Consider the following 23084-nt stretch of genomic DNA (forward strand, 5'->3'; position numbering starts at 1 on the left):
AGACTTGGTCTTATTTAGCAGTAACTCCAGATCTTGCAAGGCCAGCGGGGGGAAAGAGTCCAGGGTGCATAGTGGGGAGATGTCTGTAGTAATCGTGCTCATCTCAACCCCTGAGGTGGGCGCGCTGATACAAGCTCTTTGTTTCTCGAGGGCCAAGTGAATTTCCTGAATTTTAGTGTGGAAGAAGGAGGCAATCTTATCACATAGATCCTGCGAAGGAATGACAGGATCAGGGGCTTGCAGTTTGACTAGAGAGTCCACAGTTTTAAAAAGCTCCTTCGGCGAGGAAAGCGAGGTGGTCATGGTAACAAAGTATTCTTGTTTAGCCTGCACAATCTCAGCTTTATATTTTTTAACAAGGAGTTTATGAGCTTCCTTGTTCTTGAGGTCCCAACTAGCATGCCAGAGCCTCTCCTTTCTCCTCACTTCTTGCCTAAGAAGTCTGAGGGAGTCAGAGAACCAGGGGGCAGATGGTCTCTTTCTGGCTCGGCGGCGAGACTGTACTGGGGCCAGTTTATTCAAGGCCTCAGTGGTAACCTGTTCGAAATGGGCGACTGCAGTCTGTACGCTGTCTAAGCCAGTGATAGAAAGGCTTGCAGCCCAGGGCACGAAGGAATCGCTATTGATATTCCTGAAGTTTCTGGCAGTCTCCATTATATGATTCCCTTTTTTGCAGGAGTCCACCCTATGGCGTTCCAAAAGAAAAGGAACCGCCAGATGGTCAGACCAAGATAGATGAATCGGATCCTTAATAGTCAGACGGGGGTCATTGGAGAAGATACCATCCAGTGTATGTCCTGCACGATGGGTGGCTCCGGTAACACGCTGCGTGAGCCCACATGATTCCAGGGCCTCAATCATATCATACACTCAGGGGAGGTGGAGAGATCAAGCTTAGTGCGTAGCTCCAAAGGGAGTTTGTTCCATATAACCAGACTCAGATAGGAGAAGGATCTAGAGCTTGTTCTGAGCAAGTGGATTTCAGGAACTCTAGCCAAATTTTAAGAAGAAGAATGTAAAGTTCTGGAATCCTATCCCTCAGATTGCCAGCACATGAGCCATGCAGAGCTTTATGTACCAGGACCATGGATTTAAACAGAATCCTTGTTTTTATGGGATGCCAGTGGAGGGCCTTCAGATGAGAGGACATATGTGTTCTCAGGGGAAATTAAGAAGCAACCGGGCTGCTGAGTTCTGTGCCACCTGAATATTGTCTAGGAGGTATTATGGAAGACCTAGTTAGATAGCATTCCCATTATGTAATTTAGATGTTATTAACATTTGGATTACCATTTTCTTGGAACACTCTGACAAAAGGGGCAGGAATGTTTTCACCATCCGAAAGCAAGAACCTGTCAGAGCCTGGATCTGTGGTTGAAAGGAGAGGGCACTATTGAATTTAATGCCTAAGTTTTTATTGAGCCCTTTCGAGGGCCCGGGAGGGCAGAGGCCTTCGGCCAGAAGGTTCTCCATAAGTCTGGTCATAATGAACCAAAGATCATAATCCTGATCTTATCCGGATTGCATTTTAACTGATTAATGGCCAGCCCTGGAACACCTTAGAGAGGCAGTTTTTAAGAGCCTCCCCTGCAAACTCTTCTCCCTTTCCACAGGAGGAGAGAAACTGGGTGCCATCTACCTCAGAAATTACTTTAGCTCCTAAAGCCTCCGCCAATACTGCTAATGGTGTAAGTTAAACATTGAAAAAAAATTAGGGCTTAGAGCTGAGCCCTGAGGTACACCTACCACGGTTTGGAAGAGAAAGGAGGTATCCAGACCTCTTGGCTTCTTCCGTTGAAAAAAAGAGGTAAACCAATTGATAGCAATATTCTAAATCCCGATTGCATGGAGGTGACCGAGGAGCCTTTGATGGGGACAGTCCTGAATTATCAAGATGGCCTTGCGCATCTTACATATTCCACAACTTATGATGCACAGTTTCAGTGCTGCAGTGGGGCTTAAAGTCCAGCTGGCTAAGGTAGGAGACGGATATCCTCCAAAAATGTCAACAGTTGCGAGTTGACAGATTTTTCCAATTTAGAATGCAAGGAGAAGCGAGATAGGTCTATAAATATCTGGTGTTTTGGGATCCGTTGTGGGGTTTTAAGTAATGGTAGGAATTTTGCACTTTTCCAAGGTGCCGGAATCTTGCCAGATTGCAAAGAGGTGTTCAACACTCTATTTACAATCGGATTAATAACCTGGACTACTTTAGCCAACATTGAGAGAGGGCACGGCTCAGAAGAAGATCTCGACTTCAGACTCTGGATAGCAATCAAGGAGTCCTTTAGATAGAAGGTGCTGAAATTAGCAAGGGTTGGTAATTGGTGTGGAAACCTTTACAGTCTCGGGATAGATTCCTGCTGACTTGCCTGAATGGTGGATATTTTATAGTGGAAAAAGAATTCCAGCGGATCACACCATTCTGCCAAAGGTTGGTAATCTCTAGAGATGACCTCCGGGCTCAAAAAGGTTTTCACAATTGTAAAGATCTTTTTGGATTTATTACCGGCTTTGACAATTTTGTTCTCAAACAAAACCTTTTTTGGCTAGATGCACCTTCGAGTAATAGTTCTTTAGTGCTAGCTTCTAAGCAACTGCCATCTAAACTGTAGCTATGTCTCCATTTCCTTTCAAGGTTTACATTGATTTTTACTTAATCTAAGGACCTCATTAAACCAAAGAACTGTTGGTTTAATCCTGTGTAAACGGCGTGAGGAAATTGGGGCTAAATCCTTAATAGTACCTTGAATCCAATCATTCAGACACACGGCATTCAATTCAAAGGAACCGCATAGGAGTGGAGTACTTGCTTCTAGCGCATAAATCAGATCAGCTGGATGAACTTTATGGAGTGCTCGAGAGTGAGCACATGTTTTCTCCATGCTGGAATGCACTTTTGATTTTCTTAGCAATTAAACTGAAATAAGTGGCGATCAGACCACACAAGAGGACCAGGCTCGGGCACGTCCACACTCAAGTTGGAAAAGACCTGATCTAGTCTGTGACCAGCTTGGTGAGTTGGGCCGTGTATCTGTTGCTCAAGCTCAGGAGGGGACATAGTATCTATAAGTAGGGATCCTTCAGAGTATGAAGGCTAATCCATATGGAGGTTGAAGTCCCCAAGCTAAAAAAAAGCCATGTTTCCCTGAGAAATAAATTGTCTACCTTTTCATCATTTAAAAAATCAAAAACGTGCAATTCATGTTTTTGTAATGAGTGCACATTCAATAGTGCAGCGGAAAACGGTGCAAATAATAGATTAGAACTGCGAATATTGGTAGAAGCTGTGCCTTTAATTAACACATTGTGGGACAATGCACAGCATCGACAAGAAAAATCTTCCAGTAGGATATTGGGTGTACAATTAGGTGCACAAGGAGAATTCGAGGTTAGACTGTGAAGAACGGAGCTTTCACTTGAAATAGGGGGCCTGCCTTCTAGTGAGAAATGGGCATAGAGGATGACACTGGATGCTTATGGAATGCTGGCAGGTGCAGACAGACTTGCCTTAGGCGTGCTTGCTGCGCCGCAATTTAACAGCATGTGGGCAAAAAAAGCTAGAGTGCGCACAAACCAAAATAGTGCCTCTAGAATGTCCCACCCAGGAAATAAAAGTACCTCTAATTCAAATGACCCCAAAAGAAATTTCAGCTGGCTGTGCATAGTGAGGGTTGGACACGAAGTAGGCCAGACGAAGGTACTGGCCTGCAGCCAAGCATGTATCTACACCAAACTGAGCAATGATGAACGGCAAGTAGATGCACAGTCAACAGCCATGCACAGAAAGCGTCCACTGCACTGGTGTTTGGCACAGCAAGGATTGGCTGCACATTTGCATCTAGTTTATCATCATAAAACACTCCAAAGAACCGTGAATTAAATGTCAAACATCCCACATCCCAGCATGCATGGAATATGAGACTCACCTTTCAAAAGGATAAAAGCATGCTGGGAAGACGCCTTTCAAATCTGCGAAGCCTCATTAATGCCTGTGAACAAGAAGGTTGCTTCGAAACGCGTAAGGCAAAAACGTAAATGAAATGTTTGTGAATAAATGATTGCTGACTCAAGCCAATATTGGGTCCGTTTTTGTGTGCTCCTCGAACCAGGGAAGCTTTGTTTGACTGATATATATATATATATATATATATAATATATATATATGATTCCATATATACATTTATGTATAATTACAGTGCTTTAGTACAAATGCGATCTCATTATGAACATTATTTGTATTCTACATTACTGTACATAAATTACTGGCCATTGGCTTTATGTTGAATGCAATGCTGCTATGTAGGCCGGTGCTTTAAAACGAGGAGCCTGTCAGAAGTCATTCAGTACCTGTGAGATCTGGGATCCTGTAATAGGGCAAAGTGCAGCCCCTTTTGCCCGTGGCCCCCATGCACTACTTGAAGTTATGATTATGTGTAGTGAGGCATCAATTTTACAGTCTCTATCCTTAGAAGTCTGCAAGGCAATGTAATGGGGAATACAGGGAGTCTCGCCTCACCATAGGTACAGTAATATACTACTCTGCTATGAAACCCATGGGTGCAAATAATCTCTTAAGAAGTAAGCAAAGGTAGTAATATAAATTTAACAACATATGGTTTTCTCAATGTTGTTCTCATCCCAAGTCATTGCACAGGTGTCTAGGAAAGAATTACATTTGATGTACCTCCACTCTTTCGATGAGTCCCAGCAAGAAAGACCATTGGAACACACTAGTATAGTTTATTCAAAGGTGGCCCACTGTTCACAGAAACATAAACAAAAAAGTAAACATTGGAGCACCATCTCAGGAGAAACCTAAGCTGAGAATAACCACACCGGCACATGATGAATGGAGGAAAAGAGCTCACGCTCCCCAATTCAGACTTTCCTCTTGACCGACAATTTAACAAGAGAAGTGCAGTAATGGAGTCAACACGTCTGGCCTGAGGTTCGATAGAATGAACCTTTAATTTGAAGTGTTTATATTCCCTTTTAGGATTAGCTTTGGTGCCAATGTGTATGTCGAGTTTCAGATGGCCGTGTGGTAAGCATAAACATTTCTTTAGAGTGAAGGACTGAGTTTAATACGATGTAATACATTCTGCATCAAAATCTCGCTGGTCCTTTATTTATACGCCTGTGTAATCCATGGAACTACATTAAAAAAAACTTTTATTACGGATATAACCCCTTTCTGCTGTCTTCCGCATCTTCCTTCTTAACTCACTCGAACCCATGACCAAAAACCACTTTCGGGTCACAAAACTAACCCCAGCTCGAATGCGAGTCTAAATAGGCAGTAGATAACATATTTTAAAGTTTAGAATGAATAATTAGCATATACGGCCACCATTCTGGAACAGGTGAGGTTAAAAGCGAAATGTATTCTGCATTCTGGTACGTTTAGAAGTGTATGCCATGTTGAATTAATTTTCATGTTAGTATGACGCTTCAGTCCCTCCAGTTTGTAGCTTACTCCTAGTGGAAAATATCAGTTAAAGAGAGAAAAGGAACTTGACAAGAATTAAGATATTACTCAACTTGTGCACAATACGCATTACTTACGATATCCACATACACGGCCAAAGTGGCATACTGGACTTTCTGGCAATGACATAAGGGCTAGTCTGTCAGGTCAGTGTGTGTACCGTTTAGTTGGGGTGGTTTGGGAGTACGTTTAATGGTCTAGTGGGTCAGTTTTTACTGTTCATTTACCACAAATTTCCACAAAGATTGTTTGCAATAATTACAAATGAATGTGGTTCCCGATAACTTGCATAACACATATGAAGCATGTCTTTACAAGTTCCAAGCTGTCCTGATTTGCAAATGTAGGACACTTTATTAACCATCTGACTTGCTAATAAGGGCCATTATTAGGGTCGAGCCCACGAGAGCATGAGCAAGCGCATGCATCTCGCTTGTGAGGCACTATTGTTTACAAAAAAAGGCTTAAGCCCTCCCATTGCTTACCATTTGTGAGCTTGAGTATCACTTTTCTTTGCAGCCTACCTATTTGGTTAGTCCAGCAGGAACATCACTTCCGATGCTTGCTGTGGAGCACGATCAAGCACAGGTTGATACAACTTAATCAGTGCCAGTCCTCCGCTCCTGACGTGACTGAGGTACTATTTCTTCTCCCTTCCCAATGCTCATCTATAGCGTTTTTTTTCTTGCATAACAAGCAGAACTGCAGTTCACACGGGACACTGACCTACCGGTGCTAGATGAAGATGCGGCAAAGTTATTGGGTCGAGAGATCGAAGTATGGCCCGTAACAAAACCCCAGGCACAGATGGCTTTCCAGTTATGCTTTGTTATGTTAGCGAAGCTTACAAAATGCACTTCTACCCATGGGTGTCCTGGCGCTACACACTGACTCACTGTAAGCGGGCTGTCTAAACCGTGAATAACCAAGTCTTCAGCCCCTCAGATGTACTTGCAAGCTGTTCCAGGACTTCGCCGCACAATAGGAGAAACTCTTGCCTCCCCAACTGGCCTTCTTTTTTCGGGGAACGGCTACTGGCCCTCCATCGGTGGAAGGCAACTCTCTGCCCGGAACATAACATTCAAAGCACTTAGTCAGAAAATCCAGGCCAGTGCCACTCAGCGCCTTAAAAACCGTGCACAGTGCCTTGAATTGTGCTAGTTTTATAACCGGTAGCCAATGCAGTTGCAGGAGACCATCTAGGGCAGAGGTAAACCTAGGTATCCCAATTAGCAGTCTTGCCTCAACGTTTTGTACTGTGTGTAGTTTGACCAGGGGTCAGGGAAACACCCTGATCCCCTAGGCCTGTTCAGTGGGTCCCATAAGGACCCCCAAGGCCCAAAAAAGTATTATTACTTTTTTGAAAAATCGGCAAAATCTGAGCAGGATGCACGGATCCTGCCGATAAAAAAAAAAAAACGAAGTGCGGCCTCCTGCGCTTCAAGGCTAAGGGGGGGGGGGGCAAATCCCAAGGGCATGCTAAAAACAAGTGTGGGGGGGCCCAATCCCCCCCACACTGCCCCGGGGCTTTATTATAATATACGTGGGGGCTCAAAACCCCCCCCCACCCCTGGGGCTTATTGAAAATAGGTGGCGGGGCTCTCAGGCCCCCACAGCCCTGGGGACTGCCACCCCCCGGGGCTTCTTGAAAGTTAGTGGGGGGCTCTCAGGCCCCCCCCCGCCCCGGGGACCGCCACCCCCGGGGCTTCTTTTAAACTTGTTGCGGGGGACTCTCAGGCCCCCCCAGCCTCGGAGACTACCACCCCCGGGGCTTTTACAAAAGTATGGCGGGGGTTTCACAGCCCCCCCCGCAGCCCCGGGGACCGCCACCCCGGGGCTTTTTTAAAAATAAAATATCCTAAACATGGGGAGCAGCATGTTAGCTGCTCCCCATGTGGAAAAGCAATGCCGGCTCCCACAGGAGGCGGGGAGCCGGCTGGGACCGCGGGGGGATTGGGGACCCGCCCATGGTCCCCAACAGGAGGACAGGCCCCGGGGGATGGGGTCCCCGGGGCCGTAAGTGGCCCGGGAGGGGGGCCACGCCGCCCCCCTCCCCACTAAGAAAAAATAATATTAATAAAACAATGGCTGGCCCCGGGGGGATAGGGTTCTCGGGCCTTAAGTGGCCTGAGGAGGCGGGCTACGCAGCCCCCCCTCCATAAAAATATTTTAAAATGTGGCCCTGCCCCCGGGGATGGGGAGTCCTCGGGCCCTGAATTGGCCACGGGAAAGGGGCCACGCGGCCCCCTTCCCATAAATATTTTTTTTTAATTTTGGGATGAGGCCCTGGGGTATGGGGTCCCTAGGGCCCCAAAAAAGTAAGAAGAAGGGGGGCCACACAGCCCCCCTTTCCCAATTTTTTTATTTTTTTTAAAAAGACGCAATCATCCCCAGCCCCGCCCCCTCACAAACACACTCTGCAAACATGCCCTGTGGCACGTTTTAAATTGGGGAATTAATTCCCCTTCAATACTGCGGGTCCCTGGGGGCCAACTAGCCCACCAGGTACCTCCAGTAAGTGCCACAGAGCTGCGTTGCAGAGAGGTGCTAAAGGCCACGCCCCTTTTTACACCTCTCTGAAGCGCAGCCTTGTGGAGCTTACTGGAGGTACCTGGTGGGCTAATTAGACCCCAGGGAACCTCAGGATTCAAAGGAACTTAATCCCCCAACTTAAAACGCGCCACGGGCGCGTTTGCACAGTGGTGAAGGTAGGGGGCGGGCCTGAGGTGATATGTGTGCAAAATAGCCCTGTGGCGCGTTTTAAGTTGGGGGATTAATTCCTCTTCAATCCTGAGGTCCCCTGGGGGCCAACTAGCCCACCAGGTACCTCCAGTAAGCTCCACGGAGCTGCGTTGAAGAGTGTTGTAAAAGGGGCGTGGCCTCTGAACACCTATAAGTGAATAGTGTTCATGTGTGCAATAAACCGTACACCTGTGTGTGTGTGAAATAGCCATTCACCGTAAGAGTGAACTGTGTACCCGTGTGTGAGTGAAACCTCTGTGTGACAGAACGTGAGTTGTGAAAGTCGCGCCTCTTTGTGCGCTCTTGTCCTGTGCTCTTGTTGTTGGCTCCTACTTTGGCGGTAGTTGGTTGGATCTGTACCCTGTACCATTTACCGTATACTATTTATTTGGATCTCATATTCCTTCAATCTTCTCGTCCTCCGCTATTCTTTCTTATCCCTTTCCCAAAGTAGCCTTCTCTTTGCCCTCTTTTTCTTCTGACGGCCCCCACCCTCTGTGCCTATTGCTCATCCTACCCCCAGTTGCCCAACCTACTTCAGTTTGCCAACGCGGTGCCTCTTTTGCCCCTTCTCTGCCTTTTGTGAGCAATCTGCATTTTCACTTCTTCAGAACAGTCCAATGTTTTCAGCTTCTTTTACTTCCCTCCCTTCTTTTGCCTCTTCTCCCGATTGCCTCCTCTATACTCGAATCCTTATACATCTGCTGCCCCCTCCTTTTTTCCATCTAACTCTCCTTTTTAGCCCTCTCTCTTCCCCCACTTTGGCATTCAATCAGGCACTATTATTTTCCACCCGCCCAAACCTTTGCGTCCTATCTGCCCTCTTTTGCTTTCTCTCTACCTGTACTATTTCAAAAACTAAGGTTCACTCGAGAGAGACAAAAATGAGTAAGAAATAGAGAACCAACCCAAGGTAAGTCAATAATTATGTTATGTATAAATACAAAGAATAATATTCTCTTATAAAATTACATCACACACACATAATGGCAAATTGCAAACAGAGAAAATATTTAAATAGACTAAGATATTACAACAATAATTCAAAGTAAAAGAATCAAACAGTAAGTACTCCAAACCATCAAGGAGTTCTGGTGCAATCAAGACAAAATAATATGTAATACAAAAAATATTAGGCTGCAGAAACTCAGACAAAGTACTGTCTAATAATCAAATGAAAAAATCACATGTCCACTTGCAGATGTACGGTTGCAACTTGAACCGATTTAGACAGTCCGTATTATATAAGAGAAAATCGAAGTTTCAGCCCAAAGGTAAACTTGACCAGGGCCATCATCAGGACAATGCGTCACAAGGACATTTAGTAGAATGCTACCTAAGGAGTTCCATGATGTGGAGAAGTGTGGCTCAATGGTTAGAGCGGCAGACCCTGATGCAGAGGTCTGGCCGGGACCAGGGTTCAAATCCCGACGCGGCAGGGTCTTGGGCTCAATGTCCATAGACTCGATAATTCTCACATCAGTGCCTACTCTAATCATGGGTCCCCACTCTGCAACTCTGGGCAATAGCTTGCTTAATCTCCACAACGGCCCTAAAGCGCTGGGATGCCTGGTTTCACCTTGGGGGTGCCCAGTAGGGAGCATCTCACAGGGAAAGCCAGGACGGGTTCCACAGCGGTATACAGCGCCAAGATGCCTGTCAGGTGATAGTGCGCTTTACAAGTATACATACATTTACATTTACATTTACATGATGGTTGAAAGAAAAATGACAATTGCAAAACATAAACCTAAAAAACGGTTTTCGGGTGGAAATTCCGAAATTATAATCTGGTCAATCTCAAAATGGGTCCATGAAGGTAGGGCCGTACACCAAGGAAACGGACTGATAGATGTTTATAACCTCTATTTCTTACTCATTTTTTCTCTCCAGAGATACCTTAGTTTTTAATATAGTATTATAACACTGGTTCTTAAGACTTACAGGGTTGACCCCGAATATTGTTATAGGTCTCGCTACCTGTGGACTTATCTGCCCTCTTTGCCTCCTGCGCCCATCTTCTCACGCCCCTTCATTTCCTGGTGTCCATTTTCCCCGCTCTTTCCCACATCCCTCTCTCACTCCCACTTCATTCTGCTTTTCGCTCAGTCCTCAATGTCCTTTAAAAAAAAACACTATAACGTGGTCAACGCTGGCCGTGTCGCAGCACTATTTTTTTTATTATTTCAAAGATACACCAAAGCAATGCTGCTGAAAAACATGACCGAAAAAACATTGAAAAAGCCAATAGCTCGTACATAGGCGAGACCTACTGGCTTTGGCAATGTTTGTTATTTTGGTGCCCGGGCCAATTTTCTATCCTAGCCCGGCTTTGTACACATAAATTATAAAGAAGTTATACAAAAAATGCCTCATTTCATACACGTAGATGGCAATGAACACTTGGCCTCTCTCTAAATCCCCCGCAGTGCCACATTCATCTGTGTCTTTGTCCTACCTATTTAATCTTTCGGTTTCCACTTCAAACTCGCGGATTTTGCTTTCCGAGATGGCCGAGCCATGGGAGTAGAGCGTCTGAAAGATTTCCTGGATGTTGGAACAGTCTTGCAAGGAGTGGGCCAAGTGCTCTGCAACGCTGCTGGACACCTGCAAGGGGAGGGGGAGAGAGAGATTTATCCACTGCTGAATGTACTGCACAGTGCCTGAATTGCAGCCAGCGCATTAAAGAGAATAGCGCCATCCACATACATGGCATTCTGTTATTATTGCCTGCAATGTCCTTTCTTTTTTTTTTGTTAAGTTTTCTTGAGAGCGAAGTAGGCCAGTGTGGCACACTGTATATGTTTACCGTGAATAAACGGAGGTCTCTCCATTTGTATTCTTTTTTTAGATTTTCTTATTAAAAGGCAAGTTAAAATACATTTCCAATAGACACATCACTCACTGCAATCGTGTTAATTAATTTACATGTTAATAAAAATATATTCATATTACTCCCATTTAAAGAGCTGTAATTCATTGCAGCCTAAAAAACGCCTGCTGGTATGACATTTTTCTATCATATTACACCTTTCTTTTACAAACCGCATACAAAGAATTTGGATGATTTGGCCTTACCGAAGAAAAATTGGGACTTCCTGTCAGTTTATAACATATTTTTACCAAGGTTGGTTTTATAGGTTGGCGCATGATAACATCACAATGCCCAAGAAACACGAGGAATAGCACGAGGCCATCATCAACGGCAAGAAATCACTGCACTGAGCAGACCCATTCTATACTCATAGGGTACTAGCAGTTTGTGGGAGAACATTCAATTTTAACAGCAGATCTCAGTTGAAATTACTGTATAAAAATACTGTTCCATTTCCACTTGCAACATGAAGACAAGCGGAACGCCTTTAACACATTCCAATGCCTGTCTATGGGAAAGCTATTAAATACATGGTTCCATTTTCGGATGTAAGACTTTGTACTTTTTGGACAAATATCTAAATCAAGAGCCTCTCGCCTCCCCAGGCCTGCAGTAGGCAGACTATGAATAAATTATTAGGCCTTGTTGGTTAACCAGGCCAACTGCAATTTTTAGTAGATTGTTTTTTCAATGTAGTAATGCAATTAGTGTTTGTATACAATCTAAACCCCACTGGCAGCAGCCTCTGAGCACTTTCCGTCAGATATATTAGGTATGACAATAGATTCACAAGAGCCGTTAACCATGCATGCTGCCACCAAGATGGCCAAGCCTTAAATTTAAGATTTCACCTTGTTGGGTGAAAGGTTGGGGCATCTAACCAGCAAGCCTTAGCAGAAGGCAGTGTGGCTTGCTCATTGGAATAGCTAGCCACAAGTCCACCTGAATATGTTTTAGTAATATTCTGAACCTGACAAAGTCCTTCCATTTGTTCAGTTATTGAAAGAATGGAGAAGCCCATCACATTTATAAATAAGGGCAACTATTACATCCATGTGGAAGTTGAAAAGAACAGGGATGGTAATGAGGCGTGGGCTACTGCATAGTCAACAGGGCCTTTGCTGCAACTTGCGGACTCCATTCGGATTAATTGAGTTAGGTTAGACTGAAAGCAGGAGGTCCATTGCAGGGCCCTGTCACTATACCCATGCTGCAGGGGATTCTGTCTACTAGAGCACCGGCTGTTGAGAGGGTGAGTAAGCGGGCACTACTGCCGCATGGAAAAAAGAGACGTCAATCGACTGCGTAAATTGATGTAGTTATCTACTACTTCATCAAGGGACTCATGCCAGCTTTAGGGTCAGGAAAAGGCACCGAGCTAAAGCTGGCGTGTATCTGATATACTCGGAACATCCCAAGGCTTAGAATGTGTCAAATGAAGGATGAAAACACGCCGATGATTTGAAGTCAGGCAGATAAGTGAAAACATTTTCTACTTTGCTTAAAATTGCAAATGTTTGTTTCGGACCCTGACAAGGATGTTTGTTGTTACGCCCGTCTTTTCATGCGACTTCCAGTTTGTATCCCATCTGTGCACCAGGCTCCCTGCAGCCCACATGTGGCATCCACAGTGAGCCTTGGCATTCAGGGGTTAACATAACATTGTTCATGGTCCAGGCCGCTGCACTTGCCTCAGTGACTGACAGCATTTCCATTAAAAACCTAATTCGCAAAGAAACAAAACAATATATCTTTTTGGTTGAGTAAATACCAAACTGCTGCCACTAAGGGCGAACCAGCGCCAGCCTTCTCGGGTGCCTCTCGTCTGCCATCAATCATTACAGCTTACATTAGTTATGGCGGGAGCCTGCTCTCTGGCTGCTCATCCTTGGCAGGGGCTGCTTGGGTAAGCGGCTGCTCCTGTCCTCCTGGGATCAGGATTAAGAGAGCAACATTTCACCAGTGGAGCCTCACACCACACACACAGTGCGCTACACGAAACCCGCAGAGGACTAGTTCTCATCCGGCTTAGTCAGCGAGCCTCAATCCTGCCTCGCAGAGAGGGCACTGCACGTTCTTGATAAGGTATTAGAGAAAGACAGGCCCGTTTTTGGTGAACAGTGTGAGTTATCAGTTGCAAGATAATCACAGGAGTTGTCAATGTCGAGGACCCTAAAGAATTTATGCCATTACAATACATTAATACATTTAGTGGAGCTAGTTTAAAGAGCATATTAAAAAAAAAAGTCAAATGGCAGTCGAAATACATTTTTACCATTTTTCTAAATTAGTACGGACATGCGAAAAGTGCAGATCATTGACCAACATATCATACCTACCTCTTTACCCACCCCTATCCTCTCCAGTACCAAATCACCCCCATCCTCAGAGCCCATGCCATCTCCATTGCCTGTATTCACTTCACTGTAAGCAGGCTGGTGTAAAGATGTCACACTATTGATAAAATGATGATGGATTTCATTCGGATTTAGAGACTGAAGCAAAAAAAAACCACACTGGACTCAAAATATATATAACAAGCATTGATAAAGCCAATCGACTTGCTTAGCCAGCGTTGGGTGAGAGATGCAATTAGCCTTGCCATGTTAAAAGTATAAAAAGCAATGAAAACACTACTTTCTATACTTTCAAGATGGCTGCTGTCTTGTCATGTGTATTGCCTTGTCAAATAAGTTGTCACAATGTGATGACCCAACACACGTTGGCCACTGTTACTGGGTTTGCCAATGCCAGAAGAGTTTAAAAGCCTATGCAGTGACTAATCCAGGAGCGGCTACCACCATGAAGACGACTGGATCGTGCAACTAGGCAACACCAACAGCATTGCAAAGGCTGCCATCAGGCACCTGACACACCGCTAAGGAGCATCGGATGAGGGTATGTTAGGGGAGCGATGGGATGACCACAACATTCAGAGCATCAACAAGGTCACCTTCCGGCTCCTGGCATGCTCTGAGCGAGTATGGCGAGTGAGGATGGAAGAAGGGAGGTGAGAGATGGGGTGAGACTTTAAGGGTCAAAGAAAAGAGTGCACACACATACTGAAAATCAAGACGCACTAATACAGAGTGCTAAACAAGCAATTAAATAAAAAATATAAAAATAAAAAAAATGAAAAATGTTCCACAGTGTCAACAGTGGAAGGCTACACCTTAGCCAATCAAAAGCAAGGGTAAATATGCTATGCTCCTGGGGAGGGACAAAAACAGAATAGGGAGGAAAGCCTTGAATACAAAGCAAGGAAAAGAGATTTACAAGAAAGCCATGCAGTCGTGAGGAAGGGTTGACTTTGCATAGTATTGCAACAAGCATTTACAATGCAACGGTCTCGCCTTTGCAAAAGTTAGAGCTATTGGCATTGTAAATGACGAATTTTTTATTATGTTGGTTTTAAAAACAGATAAATAAAACGCGTTACAATGCCAATAGCTTAATCTCTCGCAAATGCGAGACCTATTGCATTTGCAATGCAATAGGTCGCGTATTTACGCGAGTTTGAGCTATTGACATTGCAAATAACAACGCGTTTTATTTATGTTTCAAAAACACACACACACACACATAGAGCCACACACACACAGAGCCACACACACAGAGCCACACACCCACACACACAGAGCCACACACACACACAGCCACACACACAGAGCCACACACACACACAGAGCCACACACACACACACACACAGAGCCACACACACACATAGAGCCACACAAACACAGAGGCGCACACACACAGAGCCAGACACAAACACACAACACCAAGCCACCACCTTTCCTTGACGGTGACTGTGGCACTCTAATTTTCTGGTGGAAGGGCTCTCTCAAACAGTGATCTAGCCACGTTTAACTTTTTTTTCCAGAAAAGGGCTCTCCCTTTTAAATTCCTGGCTTGCACTCCTCTAGGAATTTTAAAGCCATGCGCATTGCTGCATTTGTGCTCCAGCTGTTCCTGGCGGGTTCACCCATGCCTTTCACACCAGAAGTTTTCCCGGAACCGCTTCACTGTTCAGGCCGACCATATTCTGAGGCGTTGATTTAAACAAGTTTTCAAAGTAGAGGCATACATATATAAGGGAATGTTTCAGATATGCCGCTACTTCTGAAAGAGAGATAGGGCACAGGCTGGGTCAGTCAAAGGGCAGGCTCAGTCTAACATGAGGCCGGGTTCTACCCAGCCCTACAATTGGCTGCCATGAAGCCTTCCAATTCGTTTCAGTAGAACCCCCAGGTTCCATGATAGGTTCTCACGGCTGCCTATCTTTACAAAGATGAGTCGTGCGGAGAAGGTAACGTAGGGGGTGAAACGCTTGCTGCACAGATGTGCCTTGCTCATGTAAACTAAAAGTTATAATTCTATCTATCGGGTCGACGCAGAGTTGCATTGTCTCGATGGTGTTACACGAATAGCATTACATTGGGTAATACTATCAGTTATTAAACATTGTGGGAAAGGCAAAGCACTAGAGTTAGCATCCTCTAAAGAAAAACAAAAACCAGTGGGCTAATAAATGTCCAATGTGAGAGTTACGGCTGTAATTCGAGAACGAAGTTCAGCCTCTTGTTTAAAAAAGCTATGTTATGGCGGGAATGGGAATATCAACCATTTGTCATAGGAAAGCGTGCTTTACCTGTTTGCTACTCTTTGGTGGATATACGACCGAGAGGTGGCAATCAAAATCGACTGTATTTTTTATTTGAAGACGCCTTTGGCCGAAAGGGCACACACTCAAACTCATTCACAAATCAGACGAACCTTCGCACATACGCGCGCACACTCTCTCTCTCTCAGCAAAGACTCCGGTGTCTTCGCTGCCAAAAGAGCCTCAGAGCACCGTGTTAAACCAACATGAGTAATGAAAACACATGTTCCCAACACAGCCTCAGCAGATACCCCAACTCTCAATTACCCTCTGTAACCAGCTGTTATTATACTGCAAGGGGTGTAAAACCTGTGTGCATGTTTGCACATTCGGTGTAATGTCTTGGGAAGCAGTAGGAAGGCCTTTATTGCCAAATCGTTGGAATAACTTGCCCTCTCTGACTCTCACAATGAGGACTGCTTTACCGTTTCCAGTGCAACAGAGCACCTGTTGCACCGGAAATGCCTCGCACGACCGCTGCTACCTACAATCACCTTTCACACAAACACACTTCACGGCAGTGCCCCGAACTGTGTGGTTTTCCACCAAGAAACAAAACACAATTGCATTTGTTAAATAAAAACACGAAAAAGAAGGTCTGAAAGCGGCCATTCCACCAACACCTTGTTTAAAATAGTCTGTTATTGAAGTCACATTTCTGAGTAGCGCTACAGAGCTACAACACAACTGCGCCGCCGCCACTTATGGCAGGCAGCCAGCGTTTGTATTTTCTTCTTTCTTTATTGTATGTATCTCCAACAATTTCCATGACTCTGGTGCATGTGCAAAGTGGAAAGTAAGACATCTCCCCGATTCTCACTACAAAGCCCCTCTTTGGTGGGGATCGATGTTGGCAGGTGCGCAGTCTCTGCCTCGAGCAGCCTTTTTCATCAGTCACAGGCCGGCTGTCACGCATGCTTCCCCTCAGCTTCACTATCCTTTAAATGGGGTAGCTTGCATATCCACAGAATGTATTTTCAATATTTGGGTATGTGCCTCTTATTACTGATGGTGTCTGCCCTCTCGTGTCCTCGGACGCAGGTTTTGCCAGCAGTGTCCAGTGGCAGGTAAATGCTGGTGTTCACTGTTGATTGAATAAGTTCACTGTTGAATAGCACACTGTGGCTTTACCTCTCAACGCCAGTGGGGGGCAGCAGAGCTCCGCAGAGAGCCTGAACTACAAGTCCCGGCAATGCATTATACCAAAATGAAAGAAATAGAAAAAAAAACATCCATTTCTTTAATTTCGGTATAATCGCGGCACCCGCGGTTTACTTTCAAAATGTTACAAGTAAAGCACGGGTGCCGGGATTATACTAAAATGAAAGAAATAGATGGTTTTTCTATTTCTTTCATTTTGGTATAATCGCGGCACCCGCGCTTTACTTGTAACATATAAAGTAAAAGCGCGGGTGCCGCGATTATACGAAAAGGAAAGAAAAACAAGCGCCCGAGAACGCGCCTGACTTCCTGCTGGCATAAAAGGTTCCTTATCTTCTTTATGGGGCCATCTGGACCCATAAAGAAGATTAGAAACATTTTACGCCAGCAGTAAGTCAAGGAACCCAGTCTGAAAAGGACGGGGCTTAAAGAGAAAGAAAAACATCAATAGGATCTCTTCTCCAATGGCTGGCCACCGTTTGACATGAACGGTGACGCCAGCCAATAGAAAAGAAGGGCGGGCTTAACCTCGCTAGTGAAACTTACTGAATCTCATTAACTCTCGCCAGCTCGACTGCGCATGTGCGCAGTCTTACGCTAGCCGAGACCTAAAAACACTGTCAGCAACAGTGTCGTGCGACAACAAACATGAAATTCTGAGAACAAAATAACTACACAATTTATTACAGAATCAATGAGAGACTTGGACATCTCAGTATTCTCTGCAGAGTACAGCAGGGTCCCACGCTACCAAATTCCTACCTCCCTGTGTCTTTGATACCAGCACAAAGACTACAGTCTATGCATCTGGAGAGTCTCCTTCCTGGATTGGCTCTCTCGGGCAAAGCAAAGCAACATATCCAAAGCCTTGATGGTCACAAATGGATACACTGGTTATAAATCCAGACCTTTTCAGTCACATGAAGGTACTGAACACAACTGCCCTATTGAAGAATCGATCCGCTGGATGCAAATGTTAGAAACTCAGCATGCTATCGCCATTTAAGCAGTCAGACCCACTTTTGATGTATTGGCTCTGCGTATAGAATATTGCTAGCTGATAATAACACATATCACGGTAGCAAGTTATGCTGATGGCAAGGGTAAGGGCAAGCTCCCTTTTCTGAATGATATAGATTCACATCACAGAATTATTATAATTAACTCAAATATCAAGATCCCTCGCAAATCTTTAGGCTATATCCGCTGAACGTGAACTACACTGCTGCCATAAATGTCCAGTATATACTCAGAGTTGGCAGCTTACCCCGTTCTCACTTTTAGGTAGGAACAGCTTTTGGAAATGGCAATTTTACAACTCCATCTATTGTCGACTATTCCTGAAAAAAAAGAATTACATTTAAAAAAATCCATAAGGCAGGTTGAGCGGTCCAGAAAAAATACATCTAAAAGCCTGTGCTCTTTGTAGTTACATCTGCTTTTGAAATACAGCATTGTCGCGCTGTCTAATGTTTTCAAACGCGTTAGAATTTTTTTACTCTAGCCCCGCCCCCAGCCCCTCACTGACCCCGCTCCACTGACCCCACCCCTACCAGTGCAGCACCCGGCCACAAACCACACTGTAATTTTGCCCCCGACAGAAGGTCTGTGAGTACCCATGCTCTACACCATTGTGCTCTGTGTCACTGGACACTATGCCATTCTATTCTACTCTGCACCACTGTACGCTATGCCACTGCTCCCTGCACCACTCTACTCTATGCTGCTGCACTCTATTCCACTGCACTCTACTTTTCACCACTAAACTGTATGCTACACTATTGCACCCTATGTCACTACACTCTGCATCACTCCATGCCACTCTAATGTATTCTGCACCACTGCACTCCACACTACTGCATTTGTGCCTCTACTCTATGCCACTACACTCTACAACTGTTACTCAGCACCTCTGTACTTTACTCTGCACCACTCAACTCTACACTGAACCAATCCATTCTACGCCACTTTACTCTCCAACAATCTACACTGCACCATTCTACGCACCACCCTCAATGTCACTCCACTCTGCTCTACACCACTGCATGACACTGTGTGCCACTCCACTCTATGACACTCTGCTCCACTATATGCCATTCAACTCTATGAACTCTATTCACTCCACTCTACTCCACGTCACTCAATTCTACTCTATACCACTGTACCCCACTCCATACCTCTCCATAACACTCTACTCCACTGTATGCCACTCCACGCAACTCCACTTTACGCCATTAATTTTAGCCATGCTGAACAGCAGCCACACTAGGGAACAACATGGCTAAAAAATATTGGCAAAGCCATTAGCTCTTGCATTTACGAGACTGATTGGCTTTGCCAATGCTTCTTTATAAAGTGGGCTTATTAATGTTCCATTCAAGCTATCAGGAATAGGTCCAGTTATTAGGATTCTTTAGAATACCACATAATGAAAATGTGCACACAAGTCTACGCTTGTTTTGATTGTAACCGCAAGTAAGTTACCTGGGCCTGCTGATTTAGTTCTTTAAGGCCTGCATTATTTCCACAATCTTTTTAACAGATAAGATCTCTTCTCCTACCACTAATCTTTCCTCAGCATACACCTTCTCCTTTCCATCCCCATATATTTCTTCTAAATGGCTGACCCAGGCCTCTTCATCCGCTAAGCATCTCATTTTTCCAGTGATCTTTCCTGTTCCATCTCATACAAACTGCCAGAAATTCCTAACATTTTTTTGTTTCAATTTGTTCGCTTTTCTTCCTTCACTCACTAACTTTTCATTCAACGTTTAGGCAGTCGACAACCTGAGTTATTATGCCACTATGATAACTAGAATTCATTTTGGTCGGTGTCCTAGTTTTAATTGCATACAAATCTATCCACGTGACAACATAAATGCAGACAGTATTGGAACCTGCACAAGGAGCCTGATGGAATGGTTTGGTTTTTGAATGCCTCTATGTCATTAAAAAGTCTACACATCCACCAAACAATTGGAATTCAGAATGTTATACATTTATTCAAAACAAATGCTTCCAAAAATGGTAGCAAATGAACCACGCCTGAAGGCAACATTTTACCATTCTTAATCACATCCTTGAGATGCCATAGCTCCAGTTAGGTACTTGACTGGTCAAACTCAGATTGATTAAGCTAACTCAATCAAGCCTGAAAAAAGGAAGTTTCCTCTCATTACCTTAATGCTTCTTAGTGACTGCTACATAAGTAGAACTATGTCCATTCTAAATGCAAAACATTTTCAGTAAAGTGGAAGACTAGGGGTATGTACTCTGAGCTAAAGTTTGTTTAGGAAGCACAAAATATTGCCCAATGTTGCCCTCAAAATGATTTCTGATGTAATCATTGTACCATGTTTCAGACAGACAACAACTGAAACTGTGTTGGATTTGACCAATACATCAAAAGAAGCAGTTATCCACGCCTCCTCACCAAACATATTTAAAATAGCCAACAAGACTCTGATTCTCAATAGCTCTGCTACTGTGATACTGACACTGCCTGTCCAAGGCCTCAAAAACACTAACAAGTTCAGAAGGTAAGTCAAAACTCTGCTTGCTTCCAGACACATAGCTAGTTTGTTATATGCACACAGGGTGATAATACATTAGTACTCAGTACTATCAAAATGGATGGGTTCCTCTATTCTATCATTCTCCAGATTAAGTTGGAGCTAGAAAATATCTTCCACTTCCTGTAAATGACCTGGTAACATGGGCCAAAGAGGTAGACAGTCAATAGCAATCATCGGCTGCCTCAGAGTTGTGTAAAAGCAGAACTTTTTTATTAAAAAATGTTTCATTCAATGCGGTGCCTGAAAATTAAATTGCTGCCTAGAGCGGAAGTGAGACAAGAGATTTCTTTGACAAGCACATGCCACAAGAGAGACAGTATATGGAGAAGGTGAATCAACAGACTTCTGAGTATAAGTGGTGAAATGTTGATGGCACTGTGTTCAGCTGGAACTGTCAGCTAGCTTGGCTTTGGCTGACCACATTTTGCTATGAACTATTTGGAAAAAATGACGCGTCCTGGTTTGGCAAAGAAAGTGAAAGTAGAGCTTTTTAATTGGCAAAAAGCAAAGGGTTCATCTCTGGTCAAACTCTGGTCAGCCTTCTGTCCTCCGCCATTTAATAACTGCATGCAGACACCAGCTGGAAAGTTAAGGAAATGTGTGTTGCATTTTCAACTGCATGCATGTGACTACCAGCTGGTAGCTCACATGGAGAGAAGCAGAAGGAACATAATCTCTAAATTCCTGGTGGACATTCAGTGCTAGAGGCAGCACAGAAGGGCAACTCTTCAGGGGACGAAAACAAACTTGTTTTGTGGTGGGAATCACTGCACCACCCGATCTCATCTCAATCCACGCAGTCTGTGGGTCCCCTCCAACAATCTGCACTAATGGTTCTTAATCTTTTGACTTCTGTGGTCCCCCACTGTCACATTATTGGAATCCACAGACAGCTATTGAGTCATTACTGGAAGCCGGGCACCCTGGCCTATTCATTTTTGTTGATTTGAACAGCAAAACAGTACACAATACAGAAACTAACATTCATTAAATAGACAATTGATAAAATATTGTATTTAGTTTACAAACAAATACAAAAGTAATCATTTATTAAATATGAATGGTAAGGTTGAAGCTTTTCTAAGTTCATTTGAGGACACTCATCATTCACACTATATTCTATTCGATGCGCTTACACTGTTCCCACAAATCAATCTGAGGATACTATCTTAACTTGTGGCCTTCAATTTCAAACTATAAACAAAAAGAATCCACCTGAACGTGATACAGGGTTATGTTTTTCGCGTGTTCCCTACAGTGGTGGCGAGCACACGGTGTTCTTTAAATACCCTTCACACACCAAAAGGACCCTTTGTGTCATGCTTCATCATAGGCGTCTTCGCATTCCTCTATGGAATGCGGCGTGCTGCTAACCAACGACTACGCGGGAGCACTGATGTTATCACTATGTGTGGTGTGTGAAGGTTTTTTTTAAAAAAATGATTACTTAAGTGAGTGGTAGGGTCAGGTGTAAATTGGTATGTGGATTAAAAAATACCTGGCATGTGAGGGCTAGAAATAATTTTAATATACCTCCGTGCTGGTATTGCTAAAAGGGGGTGTAGTGGAGATCTGCTGTATATAATGTACACGATCTCCTATGTGTGTCTACATGTTTCGAAGCGTAAAGCTTCTTCTTCAGGACGGGGTGCACAGATCCCCACCTTACTCACATCTACTAGCTATCCTGCCGTCAAATTAAGGCAAACTAGGTGTAAGAAAAAGGACAAATTGTGCCTATCAATGTTTTCAAAAGCGATGGTACCTGCAATGAGGACTTGCTAAAAAATGACCAATGGCATCACAAGCCTGTTTCTACGGAGGGACCCAGTGCTTAAAGGCACTTACTGAGGCGGTGCTGCCCACAAGGTCTGTCTCGTCCGCAGCTCCGTGGTCCAATTTCAAACTCCTTCACATTTACAGAACGTATTCAAATTTCCAATTTTACATTTTGCTTGTTTATTTATATAAACGTACTAATCTGTTACTATCATTAAATTTTCTAAGCAGTCGCAGACCCCCTGAATCCATACACGCAAGTCCCGGGCATCAGTCTTACCAGATATGGAGTGCTTTCAACGGTACGCGTTACAGTGGCAAAGATCCTCCCTAATTCAGGAGAATTGTTTGTAAACAGCAGGTGACAAGGATGCCTCGGTAATTTGCAGCATCCCTGAATCTACTGAGGGTCGTTCATCAAAGGTAGGTCTGATTACAGGGCCGGACTTCGGAATTACATCCCCAGTGACTCTGAGCCATGGCGGTTCAAAAGGCAATAAAAATTCTCCTACTCAGAGACTCAACCACAAAGTGTGGGTCTGGCCTAAGCTGCCTCATTTCACCAACCACAACACCCTGAGAAAAGACTGCTAAGCGATGTTTGTGGCGTGATATCCAGATTGCACAGAACATATCTCATGCTACAGCACCTCTGTTAATATGGCCAGCGGTTCTTTTTCAAGCGGTTTGCGTGAGCTTTTAAGGTCACATTGGCCTGTTTTAGAAGTAATGAGCTACCCCCATGTTTCTTTTCAGAAGAAAGCCTTCTGTTGGTAAATTTGACATAAAAAATAGCA

At 44.3% G+C, this 23084-nt stretch overlaps 1 protein-coding gene across 2 annotated transcripts in view; it reads right to left on the reverse strand.

Moving 5' to 3' along the window:
• Positions 1–23084, reverse strand: part of MCC (MCC regulator of Wnt signaling pathway) — a 1280822-nt gene that overhangs the window by 218438 nt on the left and 1039300 nt on the right. For both annotated transcript variants that reach the window (XM_086961033.1, XM_086961034.1), the window contains one exon: positions 10692–10840. In XM_086961033.1, coding sequence (XP_086817159.1) covers positions 10692–10840 — 149 coding nt within the window. The remainder of the gene's footprint in view (positions 1–10691; positions 10841–23084) is intronic.

Source organism: Lissotriton vulgaris, chromosome 3_1 (assembly GCF_964263255.1).
Source record: "Lissotriton vulgaris chromosome 3_1, aLisVul1.2, whole genome shotgun sequence".
NCBI lineage: Eukaryota > Metazoa > Chordata > Amphibia > Caudata > Salamandridae > Lissotriton > Lissotriton vulgaris.